General features: G+C 37.6%; 1 protein-coding gene across 2 annotated transcripts; it reads left to right on the top strand.

The window, feature by feature from the left end:
- Window positions 1-4,476: 4,476 nt before the first annotated feature.
- On the top strand, window positions 4,477-12,135 carry LOC126366847 (uncharacterized). Of its 2 annotated transcripts, none has more exons than XR_007566417.1 (4): window positions 4,477-5,352; window positions 5,767-5,976; window positions 9,672-9,702; window positions 11,258-12,135. XR_007566417.1 is itself a non-coding variant. In XM_050010178.1 (4 exons), the coding sequence occupies exons 1-4, from the start codon at window positions 5,325-5,327 to the stop codon at window positions 11,386-11,388; spliced, it is 312 nt and encodes a 103-aa protein (XP_049866135.1). In that variant the 5' UTR covers window positions 4,504-5,324; the 3' UTR covers window positions 11,389-12,135. The 2 variants fall into 2 exon arrangements, 1 of the variants encoding a protein (XP_049866135.1); XM_050010178.1 differs by having other exon boundaries at window positions 4,504-5,352; window positions 5,855-5,976.
- Window positions 12,136-12,575: the final 440 nt, after the last annotated feature.

The raw sequence follows: 12,575 nt of genomic DNA, 5'->3' as shown, positions 1-12,575 counted from the left end.
GGTCAACAGGTGGTCTAATTGCTCATGCAGCAATTTCTTCCAGATTACTAACCACTACATCACGGAAGCTACAATACATAAACTCTGCCAGCAATATAGCGTAAATAATTAGCCGCTTCATTATTTGTTTCTTCACTAAATAAGGCGATTATTCTCCTCGAGGCTTTTACGCAAAATTCTGTATTGTTATTTAGAAGTCTCTGATCTACTGAAAGCAATTTTCGAAGTCTGTCAACAAAATGTCGCTCAGCGTTCAGATAAGTATTTGACAAATTAATTTTTAGGAAGTTACGACAGGGACAAAGTATAATAATTACATGTTATTTGTTTCAATATTATGTTACATTTTGCTTTTGACAGTGTTTTATAGAGTTTGTGAACTGTTCATTGTTTAGAACTGTGTTAGCTTATTGTTCTCGTGTTACACCCCGGACACTTCATACAAAAAAAAAAAAATATTTAGGGCCAACATGCGCAATGTGATAAAATTTTGTCACGAACATTTTATCGATTCTGACGACATAATTATGTCGTTGTGTCGATTGGTGCTAACTAATATGTGAACCCAAATAAGTAATTATGTTCGTGCAACTGCCTGTCTGATCTTCCGCGAATTCCAGCCCAATACAGGTTAGGTCATATACCTCTAAAAGTGCATCTCTCGAGAATGTAGGTTTCCTCACGATGTTTTCCTTCACCGCTGAACACATGATAATCATTTATGTTCCAAACATGAGTTCGAAAACAAGTTTGAAAATCATTGGTTTAGGCCTGTGCTGGATTGGAATCTGCGACCTCAAAGCGGCTCATGTTTAATAAATAATTATTAACATAAAATAGTAAACACAATATTTGGTAACTTGACATGATGACAAATGACAACACCAATTTTCGGTTTTTTACTATGGCAACATTGTGTGACATTTCTTTTTCTCTTTTTTCAGTCCATTGTTTGCTCCGCGGCTGCAATTAACAAATTTAAAATAAAACGAAAGTGCTTATTCAAACTCGTTTTTATTCCCACGGAATAATCATAAATTTTCTTCGTGAAGGTGTCCACCGTTCGTCCCATACGGTGTCATATCGACCAAGTTGTCATCTTGTAATCGCCGGCCATGTTTGTCCCAAACCACGTGCTTCATTACATTAGTTCCACCAAAGTTGGCCGTGACGCCTAATATATTTACGAACAGGTAACAAGATGTGAAGACCGCTAGAACATTAATAGGGGCTGGTTTACAACCACCAAGTTTCGACGAAGCAATTTGGTAACTCCTGATTAATGGGATTCAAGTGTCCACCTGCTGGTTATAGTTTCAGCTAAGAGTTAGGGAGTGTGTTTATCAACAGGTGCTTGCTAGGAGTTTACTTGCATATCCTGTACTCAAGTACCGACATAGGTAGGTACCGTTTTGGGAGGTGGAGGATATTAGGCAGCTAAATTACTCAACAATATTTTATGTTTATTTATTTTTTTAAAGAGCGTCTAGGGACCTGTGCCGAGGTTTTTGTTGCAGCTTCTTTTCCTCGGCTATACAGGTTGTGAGAAGCTGCAGTAGTTTTAGGCGGATGAGACGTTCGTTATGTAAAAATTGACGATTCAAAGTGTAACTTTGAATCGTCAATTTGCTTCTATGCTGTTCTGGGAGCATATAAAAAACATAGAACACGTTCAGCTGCTTCTCTTCCCGGGCATGTCGTAAAAACCGACAGAGGGATTGTGTCATCTAACATGATGGACTAATGTTATGGGCGATAGGCTGATCCCTTATCACCATAAGGTTCATCATATCCATCTTTGGACTTCGTATCAACAGTGGCTGCAAGTTGTCTTTGATTACTTGTGGCTCTGCCCACCCCATTAGGGATTACGGGCGTGAGTTTATGTATGTATGTATGTATGTATGTATGTCAAAGTGTAACTATGTTACCTACTGAATAAAGATATTTTTGAGTTTGAATTTGATAGGAACTTAAAGCTAGCGACGCATTGAATGATTATTGATCTATATTCAGAAAAAAAAAAACAGAACAAAATTGATTATCACGTGTATTAGCGAGCGAAACCAAAGGTGACCAACTCAGTATTTACGTGTAATAAAGAGTAAAAGAACACAAAATTCTAATAATGGAAAAAACCTTACTTTAGACTCCCGTTGCTATGCGCCATATAATCAACAAACCTAGGCAACAAGGGTTGCTAGATCTGATGCCAACAACGTGCTCAGCGATGAAGGGGAACATCGTGAGGAAACCCACATTCTAGAGAAATGAGTTTCCGATGTATGTGACCTAATTTGTATTGAGCTGGTTTTCTCTTCGCGGGTTAGAAGGTCAGACATGCAGTCGCTTTTGTAAAAAAACCGGGCCTGTAATGAATGCAATTTTGTAAATGAGTAGTGATGATGATTTACTGCGCCATAGACCATTTAGAGTATGGAAGAATGTTGATGTGTTATGGAGAAGCTGATTGATGTTAAAGAGCAGGTGTTGTGTTTGTGAGTGCGATACCTACCGGGGAAGATACGAGGTCGCAAACCTACGTGTTCTAGGGTACCTACTTAATCCGAAGGAATAACAATTAAGGTAAGGTTAGAGTAGTGATTTTAATAAGTTACATTTTAATAGCTGGTCTCGTGCAACAAATTCTACAATTTTTAATCGTAGAACCACTAAACTAAAGCAATAGAAAACTCCATTAAAATGCCGATCTAGGTATCAGTGTTGTATCACGCACGTGTAAGGTAGCGCGTGGGTAGGTAAGTCTGGCCACTGTTCGCGTTGTTCGATTTGCATTACGGCGTAGGACAAGAAAAATACCTAACATCATTTTAGTACAATCAAATAGACGTTCTATTTTGTTTTTCGGTACCATTACTAGTCACTGACACCTTATATAGGTGGGATGTCACATTTTACAATCATAATCCTTATGTTGACATTACGAAGAAATAATAATCACGCCTAGATATTTCTTCTTTTGTATTTTTAACCATTTCGTATTACAAACATAGGTACTTATTGTCATGTCATGTCATGGTACTTGATGTTGCCATAAAAGCCGTTAACACTTCGTAAATGAAGCCCTAAACGTCAACTTCTATGTCAGTACACGAGATTGGATAAGTTTATACGACGTCACAAATTATTTGATTAACTTTATTTGGAGTAACTTTTACGACTACCCTTATTTTGCCCGTGGAGCGGAATTGCTCATTATTACGATGGGCGTAAATCTTGAAATAGTTTTACTTTTTATGGATAAGGATTATTGGAGATGATAAACTTAAAGTAATAGTTGTGCGTAGTCATAAAATTGGTAAGACTTGTGGGAGTCTACTTGATACCTTCTACAGCTCGGATACTCCATATTTACCATGTGCCGCCTTAAGCCTATGTTACACAGTGCGAGCTAACATGCGAGCTGACCGAGTCAGTTATTGAGGTGCAGCTACTACACACGTGTGACCGCATCATACGAGTTACTGTCATGTGCGAGTAGGACAGTTGCTCGCGTTCGAGTTACTTCAACATTTTTTGTTTTAACTCGCTACTTGCCTTCCCCCACCACGCCATTCGCACGCCGCTCGGTCGTCAACTCGCACGATTTTGCGAAATGACAGTAGTTCGTACGCTCGGACCCACGCCGGGTACAGTGTCTCTTGTTTGGGCGACATGATACAAACGAATTATACTAGTACACTGGTATAGTAGCTATCTTCTGCGACGCCAGCAGTTTGCATAGTGTGACCGTGCGAGGCGAGTCGAGCTACTGTCATACGAGTACACAGGCACAGTAGCTGTCTATTGTCACATTAGCTGCTCGCACTGTGTAACCTAACCTTTACCCAGTGCGTGCGAGCTAGACTAGAGTGTCTGCGCGCACTCCCCTACGGTTCTAAAGTGGCTCCTGTTGGGGCTAAGGTAAATCAAGCTTGCTCCAAGCTTGTATTGGTGCGGGACGGAGAGTCCCTTCTATAGGTATTCATATTTATTATATGGCTTTACGCTGACGATGAAATAGGAACGCGCATAGCGTGCTTATACATCGGAGTTAGTAGACCCCCCCCATTGTTAGCTCACATCTACTGTCTCAATAATAAATGGATCATCACATTCTGTCGATTGTCATAATTTGTTTGCAACTTGTCTAAGGTCCCTGCTCACCTTGAATATAATATTCAAGGCGAGCCGATATAAGGAAAAATTTTACTTGCTACTTCCTACTTCCAGTGGTTTGGTCTGTATGTTTATATACGTCAGTCCGTAAGTCAGTTTCTCCATTTATATATTTTTATATAACTACATTTAACCTCGGTGGTCCAGTGATTATAGTATTGGGCTGGAAATCTGGAGATCCGGGTTCGATTCCCGATAGAGACTTTGTCGTAGTCATATTTGTGAGGTTGTCCTTTGTTTTGGTAAGTAATATTGCAGACTAAATCACCTGATTGTCATGTTTAACCGTTGGTATTGGCTACTAGCCGTAAAACAACATGATGGAGTATACACGTCGAGGGGAGGCCTGTGAGGGGAGGCGTATGTAAGAAATATTTCATTAACAAATACTGTTTAAAATATTTGTATTCACTACGACCGTAATAATTCGCGTCACTAATTGGAACAGGTGTGGGCAATGACATTTCCTTACGATTGAGTTTAAGCCATAAGATTTTTGTTATTGTCGTTTATATAACTTTCCGGCTAAATTCTTACGTAGGTAATACCATCTGCGGCAAATATACTATAAGTCACGTCAAAAACTGTTGATATAAAGACAAAATTATATCGAAAAAGGCTGAAACGGACAGGACTTGAACCCGGAGCTCTTGTTAAGCTGGACCGAGCATGTACGATTCATGATCATCATCATACGATTACACCATCGTTAATGATACTTATCGTTGAATATAACTTTTGTTATATTCAACGGTCCAGTTGTTAACGACATCTGGCCAAATACATCGTCGAATCATAAAAACATAAAAAATATTTATGTAACCTATTCCAATGCAGAGAATAAAGTACGTAAATAAAACCTTTACAAATGTGACAATGCATATCATTTTGTTATTATATCACACATCAATACAATGTACCCACTTCCATCATCCAACATGTATTATTCCTCTTCAGTTTAAGTATCTCTGTTAGTTGTTATCTCAGTGCCACACCTTTTACACACATATCCTTCTTAACACAATTCATCCACACTTTTTTGGCTCTTCCCCTACCCCAAATTTCACCTACCTAGTTAACTGTGCCAAAACAACTAGACACAAAAAAATATCTAGAAGTTAAGAATATTGCGAGATTAAAGAAATATGGCGAGCGCGAAATCACAATATCTAGGTATTGCATAGTTATTATGCTTTTAAATGTTTGTATCCCTTTTCACATTTTCTTCATTTTAGATTTTTGAATGATTAAAGAAATATGATAAGCACAAAAGATGCATTCCGGGATCCAATGTCATTGTATCTAGGCACTGCATAATCGATTATAAGTACTTCTGAATGTTTATATCACTTTTCACATTCTCTTTATTTATATTTCAGTTCTTCACAAAAAGTCTTTATATTAACTTTATAATTTCAACCAGGGAGGTTAAAAAGGCCACACCGAAGCAAAATAAATTCATCTAAAAATCAATATTTCAATTTGACATTTGCGCATATAAAAGTAAGTGCGCAATGCAAACAAATGTCAAATAATAATATTGCTTTTCTAGATGAATTGCTTCGATGTGGCCTTTTTAACCCCCAGTTTTCTTCACTTGCACCATCCCACTTTAGTACCAAATTCAATGGCGTGCGATTATGTTAAAATACTTAATACCGCATTCAATATGCAGCTTCCTACACAGTGCGATACATACTTAAACCAGTTACATATTCGCGTGTATATTTACCAGTCGCTATGTGTGCCGTGACATTTCTGTTAGTGATAGTGATAAGCCTTTTAACCGGCAATGCGGTGAGTCGAAATGTTACTTAAATGTTTTATGATACAGTCATCAACTGTTTATACTAATATACTTACCTTTTTAACACCTCCGTGGTCCTGTGGTTGAGCGTTGGGCTCAGGATCCTGCGGTCCCGATGGGGACATATCGCAAAAATTACTTTGTGATCCCTAGTTTAGTTAGAACATTACAGGCTGATCACCTGATTGTCCGAAAGTAAGATGTCCCGGTTACTATTAACTGATGTAATTAAGCTCAATAGTAACCCTGACACCAGGGTTGACGAGGTTGGTACTCCACCTCACATCCCACACGATAGAAGAAGAACTCGTTTACTGTGTGATTAAAAATTATAATATCGACCCGTGCAATTTTATTTTTCGATAAACACATTCGAATTTACGTAGGTATATAGACACACTATGGCAATAAAAAACAATCTGAAAAGTCTCTTGTCGAAATTTCCTATTTTCTATCTAATGCCCCACATATGGGACATGCACGCATGAGTTTCAAATTTATTGTGTCGTATGTGGTTCATACACAGTGAACGTGTTAAAATATATGTCGGCTAACCCAACTTGAGGATTTGGTTTTTACAAAAGCAACTGCCAATCTGTCCATTCCTAGTTGAAGGGAAAACGAGCCAAATTGCAGGCTAGGCTATGTAACGATTACGTACTTGTGTGTGTAAAAATACCCTGAGTTTTTAAGTTTTCTGGCTTCGCTCTATCTGCTGAGTTACACAAAAGGAATCGTTATTACCACTTGGCTGCAGAGCCCTCTGTTGATGCTGTGTAAGTTAAGGCTATATTATGAACAGACTTGAAACTATCTGAAGGGTAATCATTATTTATTTATTATTACAAAAAACAGTAAGTAAGTTATTTTAATCCAGTCTAAACAATCTTGTAGTCTTAGTTAATCAACTAAGACTACAAGATTGTGTAGACTGTAGTACTGTAGTATGTACAGATAATATTTATTTTTCGCTCGATTAGTATTTATAATCATGCATGCATGTAGATACATGCAATACAAACTGACCTTGCTTGAGTTGGTATGATGGGACAGGGATGGCGAACCATTATCAATCAATCAATAATATTTTATTGCACAACAGAACACAGGACATAAACATACGAATAAAAATAAGCACAATAGGCGGTCTTTTGCTAACAACCTTTAAAAAGAAAAAAAGTAGAAAGAAGTTTAAAAAACAAGAGAAGAAAGAGAAAAGAGAAGAAAGATATGAAAGAAGTTTAGTTTTCATTATATCTACGTGTCATTGTTTCCACGACGTGCCATTAAATTATCTTGATTTCAAAATGCGGTGGATTTTGGAAACATCATTATTTATTACGCACGATTTTTCATAAAATTTAAAAAGGAAATGGAATCACTGAAACGCCTCTAAGTATTTAGTTGTGTTTATAAAAAAAATACTTATAAGTAGTATTCATTATTAAGTCGCGTGCTCTCAGTGCTATTGATTTGCCATCCCTGTGATAGGAGGTAAATACAAATTTTGTATTCATTTTGCACGGTGTAGATATACCCACTTTGAGTAAAAGTTATAATACGACACTTATAGACAATTTTATCCCGTTGTTAAGCAACAAATCCACGCTGTTATTTCAAAAATGTCCCTTGGGTTATCTGTGCAAATGAACAAAATTGCAAAACCGTAATAACACAGCGGGCAACCCTAGGCTTCAGCTATTATTGCGTCTCTCGAATGATTATTGTCAAACGTAACATAAGTACGGTAGGTAATTATTTTAAATGGAATAGTACCTACCGGGTATTCCCCAAATCCTAATAGATGTAATCTGAAGAAGGTAACAATAATGTTTCAAATAGGTACACGGGTAAAACCAGAACTTTGTTTGGAAAAATTCGTTTTGAAACTTCCCATCAATTCGGTCCTGGGATTTCTAAGTGTTAAAAGTGTTAGGCAAATACAATGATTTTAAAGTTTTTATTTAGACACTTATATAAGTTATAGTCGTTATCGCTAAAGTTTTGTTTTGGTTATACAGGAAAATTAGTTTTTGTGCTGTAAATAAGTCACGGAAAATCCTATTTTTACTAGTCACGGAATATCCTTGAACGATTAAACTCTAAGTACTTACATACAACTAAGTAATTCTCTTGGGAAAACTAATAGATTTGATTCCGATATACTCGTAATTGTAATATACCATATTATTTTAGACGATGAATATAGGTACTAGCAAATTCGAAAAAGTTGTATATGTAAGTAAATAAAACTAAAAACAATTACTATTTATTATTGACTGGTAAAAATAAAAACAAAAATGAATCATTGATCAGTCTGTTGACGAGTCAAATTCGTACAGAGCTATTTTTTGTTGTATTTTTTTGTCGCTGTCTACGTATGGCAAGCATCTTGTAGAGATATACTCTGCGACTAATCTAATACATAAATAGAAACGGATACAAGTCTAGATATTCAACAGTTTTAAATAAAAAATATACTTAAGTAACACACACCAGATAAGGAACATAACACAACTCAAGCAAATCAATTCGTCATACTACGTTAGCATTGCTTTGTATTTCTCACCTCATCTGAAGTAGACATAATTATAACAGCTTCGTGATTTAGCTATATATTAGCTTATAGTATTCATGATAGTAGCTTAGCGATACTTATGGACAAAACCATTCATTATAACCCATGAGGGGGGGTTAAACAGGCCACATCGAAGCTATTCACCTAAAAAAGCAATATTGCAATTTTACATTCGCGCATGTAAAAGTGAGTGCGCAATGCAAACAAATGTCAAATAGCAAAATTGCTTTCTTGGATGAATTGCTTCGATGTGGCCATTTTAACACTCCCAGATATCACCCTTGTTAACAAAGAAAAACGAACAGCACTACTAATAGACATTGCCATAACCAATACGCATAATTTACAGTCTACAATATCCGAAAAACTGAACAAATACACGGATCTAAAATATGAAATAGCACGGATGTGGATCGTTCATACAGTTACAATAGTTCCCATAGTAATTTCTACTACTGGCGTAATACCCAAACAGTTGCTTCACAATATCCAACTTCTCGACCTACCCCGAGCCCCGACAAATCTGTAGTGTTCTACAAAAAGCCACAATATTAAACACATGCCGAATAGTCCGAAATTTTTTACAGACAGACCAACCCGCAACTTAACCCAATTTATCAAAGAGTGATCACTTGTATTAGGCCCGTGATCACTTAAAGGTGGGCCTTAAAGAGCCGAGATGGAATCAATCCAGACATATACATAATAATAAAAAAACAAACAAGTCTTCAAAGTCTTCTATAGCTGCGTACAAGAATGCGTCGCGAAAGCCAACGTTTATTACAATTTCTACATTTCTCTATAAGTAGATACTGTCACAGACGCAGTACGCTGGCTGGTGTGTGGGATGATGGCAAAGAATAACGTCGACTTGAGTTTTACTACGTTATATTTTAAATTAACGAGGCACACAATTTACATAGGTACTTTGCCGTCGAGCGATCGTAGTAGAAGATAAAAAAAAGTATTGCTATTTTATAAATAAAAAAGTAAAAAATATAATTTGTTGGTTGTTGCCTACAGATACTTTATTAGTTTTTACGGACGGCGCGCGTTCGGATTTTATGTATATTGCTATTGATACACTGTTGCATTTTTTTATTACAGGAAGGCCTATCTAAACGAAGCGTGGATCACTGTAAGTTCAATACTAATAAGTACCTACTTACCTACATTTGACTCTGAATGAAACCGGTTGAATGAGGGGGCTACCAGGCTGCTATGTTATGCTGTTACTATAGTAAGTGCAACACCTATACCAGGCACCAGAGTTGATGAGGTTGGTAATCCACCTCACAATCCACACGATAGAAGAAGAAGAATACCTACAATGATGGATTATACCTCTAGTTTCTTTGTTAATAAAATTTTAGCCTTGCCTTAGCTTCTTAATACATTTTATGTCATATATGGGTTAGGTTAACAGCCTCCGTGGTCTAGTGGGTATAGCATTGGACTCGCGATCTGGAGGTCCGGGTTCGATGCCCGATAACGATATTATCGAAATTACTGAAATTGTCCTTTGTTTGGTAAGGACATTGCAGGTTTGAATCGTCTGATAGTCCGAAAAAGTAAGATAATTCCGTGCTTCGGAAGGCACGTTAAGCAGCTGGTGCCGGGCTAGCCCAAACGCCTCCACCTGCAGCGTGGGAGAATATGCTCCTTACCCTCTCCGGTAACGTAAGTCATTCGAAGAAAATCTACAAGTAGACACGCAAAAAAAGGAATTCCGTATCATGTTTCTAAAAAATTACAAAGCATAATGTCTTATGTTCCCAAGATAATTTAAAAGGGAAATGAGCAATTAATTCAGTAGGGTTTCCAAGGTTGTTTGTAGGTATAATATTAATGAATCAAGAAACTGGTAACCATTGCGTAAATTAAGGTTACCTACCTCAGCACAATAAATCATTATAATGTATGATAGGTAATTATAGTCTCTGAAATTCTACGAAGTAGAAAACAGAGATTGCTAAGCTTACTTAAATATATCGAACAACCTCCGTGGTCTAGTGGTTAGAGCGAGCTCGCGATCTGGAGGTCCGGGTTCGATTCCCGATGGGGACATTGTCGAAATCACTTTGTGAGACTGTCCTTTGTTTGGTAAGAACTTTTTAGGCTTGAATCACTTGTCTTGATGGTCTGGAAAAGTAAGATAATTCCGTGCTTCGGAGGGCACGTTAAGCCTGTTGGTCCCGGCTATTAGCCGTAAAAACACCTCCACAGTGGAGCAGCGTGATGGAGTATGCTCCATACCCCCCTCGGTTGAGTGAGGGCAGGCCTGTGCCCAGAAGTGGGGTGTAATGTAGGCTATTTATGTTAAAATGATCTATTGCGTTTTAAATAATTACTTCTTTGCTTGGATGTGACGAGAATAAGCGACCTTACCAAAAACCGCGCGGCGACACCTTCTTGTGTTAGGTATCAGCGGGTTACGTCACAATGTATGTGACCATTCGTCAGTTTTTTATCGGTTTTTTTTTGTATTTTGAATCTTTGGAGAACATGGAGGTTGTTTTTGTTGGCTGATTGAGGCCGACGACGGTCGAGGCTGTACACACATATTTACTCTATTCCAAGGTCCGTCTGACCTCCAGAAGGTAGTTATTTGTTGTGGTAGCTAGTTTTGCGACGTTTATTAGGTTAGGTTAGTTTGACTGCTACGTATGTATGTGTGATTTTATTCTTTCCAGTAATTAGCTCTACAGTGCAAGGGTCAACGGTTACGTTTGGCGAACGAGCAGTCACAGATTGTGTAGCGGCTGGCAACCCTGCATGGAAGTGTTACACCGAACAACGCGGCTTCAATCCTGACTGGAAATAAAATATTAATATATATATTTTTTAATTATTCTGACAGTTTTCATACTTTACAACTAGTGGAGTCAATGAAGGGTTTCAGTTAAAACTTGCCAGGGATAGATCCGATTTTGATATATCATTTAAAATCAGAAACAACTTGAGTAAAAAAAAAAAATTACTGTTTAAAAAAATCATTAAAATTGGTCCTGACCCTGGCAAATTAGAGGTTTCTTAGGAAGCTCCGGCCTTATTGACTCCAATAAACCGGCCTTATCGACTTCACACACGTAAATAGGGTTTGACAGACCCCCAAGTTTCGAAGAGATTTTATGGTGACAGTTTACCACGTATAGTATGGTGATGATGAAACGTAAGGTGACTCAACTCGTGACCAGTCCATCGCTCAATAATTAGTGATCCATCATCTTAGAGGGATATGATCATGAGGGGCATCCTTCTGTCGGTTTTCACGGCATGCTGGGCAAGATAAACAGCCGTTGCACGCGTTCTATACTAATTTATTGTCAAGCATGAAAGCGAAAAAAAAAAACCAATAGAAAAGGTCACAATCAAAAAGAGAGAACAACTTCGTGACCATTATGAATAAGGTGATATTTCAACTTTTGAAACAGAACAAGAACCAAAGAATTTAAGGTTGCCTGGAAGAAATTTCTGCAGGAGTAATAATGCCGCCTGTTGTGCCTTTCTGTATCTGTTGTCCTTATGTCTGTATCTTGTGTCCATTGTGATCAATAAAGTATTTTATCTATCTATTTATTTAAATATAAAATAGTATCATAATTAAAATATATAACAACGGGTTCTTACCGCGTTTAAAGCAGGGATATGAGACTCCCAATATTTCGACACTGTTGCAAGTGCCATGATCACGGGATGAATTAAAACAATGTATAAAATAGTATCACTTGTATTCTGCAGTTTTTATGTTAGGTAAGTACTTATATTAACTAGTTCCGTTAATACTTCAACCTGGTTATATCCCGGTGATTTATTATCCGGGTACCTACCAATTTAGTTGGTCCTAAATTCCGAGATATACAGGGGGTACGTGACTTCGCTGGAGATTTGCTGGATGTCTGGATCAGCTGCGGTTTCCAACTACGTAAAGAACGGAAACTCTCCGCTCCCCACCAGCGACTGAACTAGGTGTACCTCACCACCTTGGTATTACTTTCGTTTTTCCGTATG

The sequence above is a fragment of the Pectinophora gossypiella genome, chromosome 5 (assembly GCF_024362695.1).
Source record: "Pectinophora gossypiella chromosome 5, ilPecGoss1.1, whole genome shotgun sequence".
In the NCBI taxonomy this organism is placed as follows: Eukaryota; Metazoa; Arthropoda; class Insecta; order Lepidoptera; family Gelechiidae; genus Pectinophora; species Pectinophora gossypiella.
This window is presented reverse-complemented; position numbering and strand designations above follow the sequence as displayed.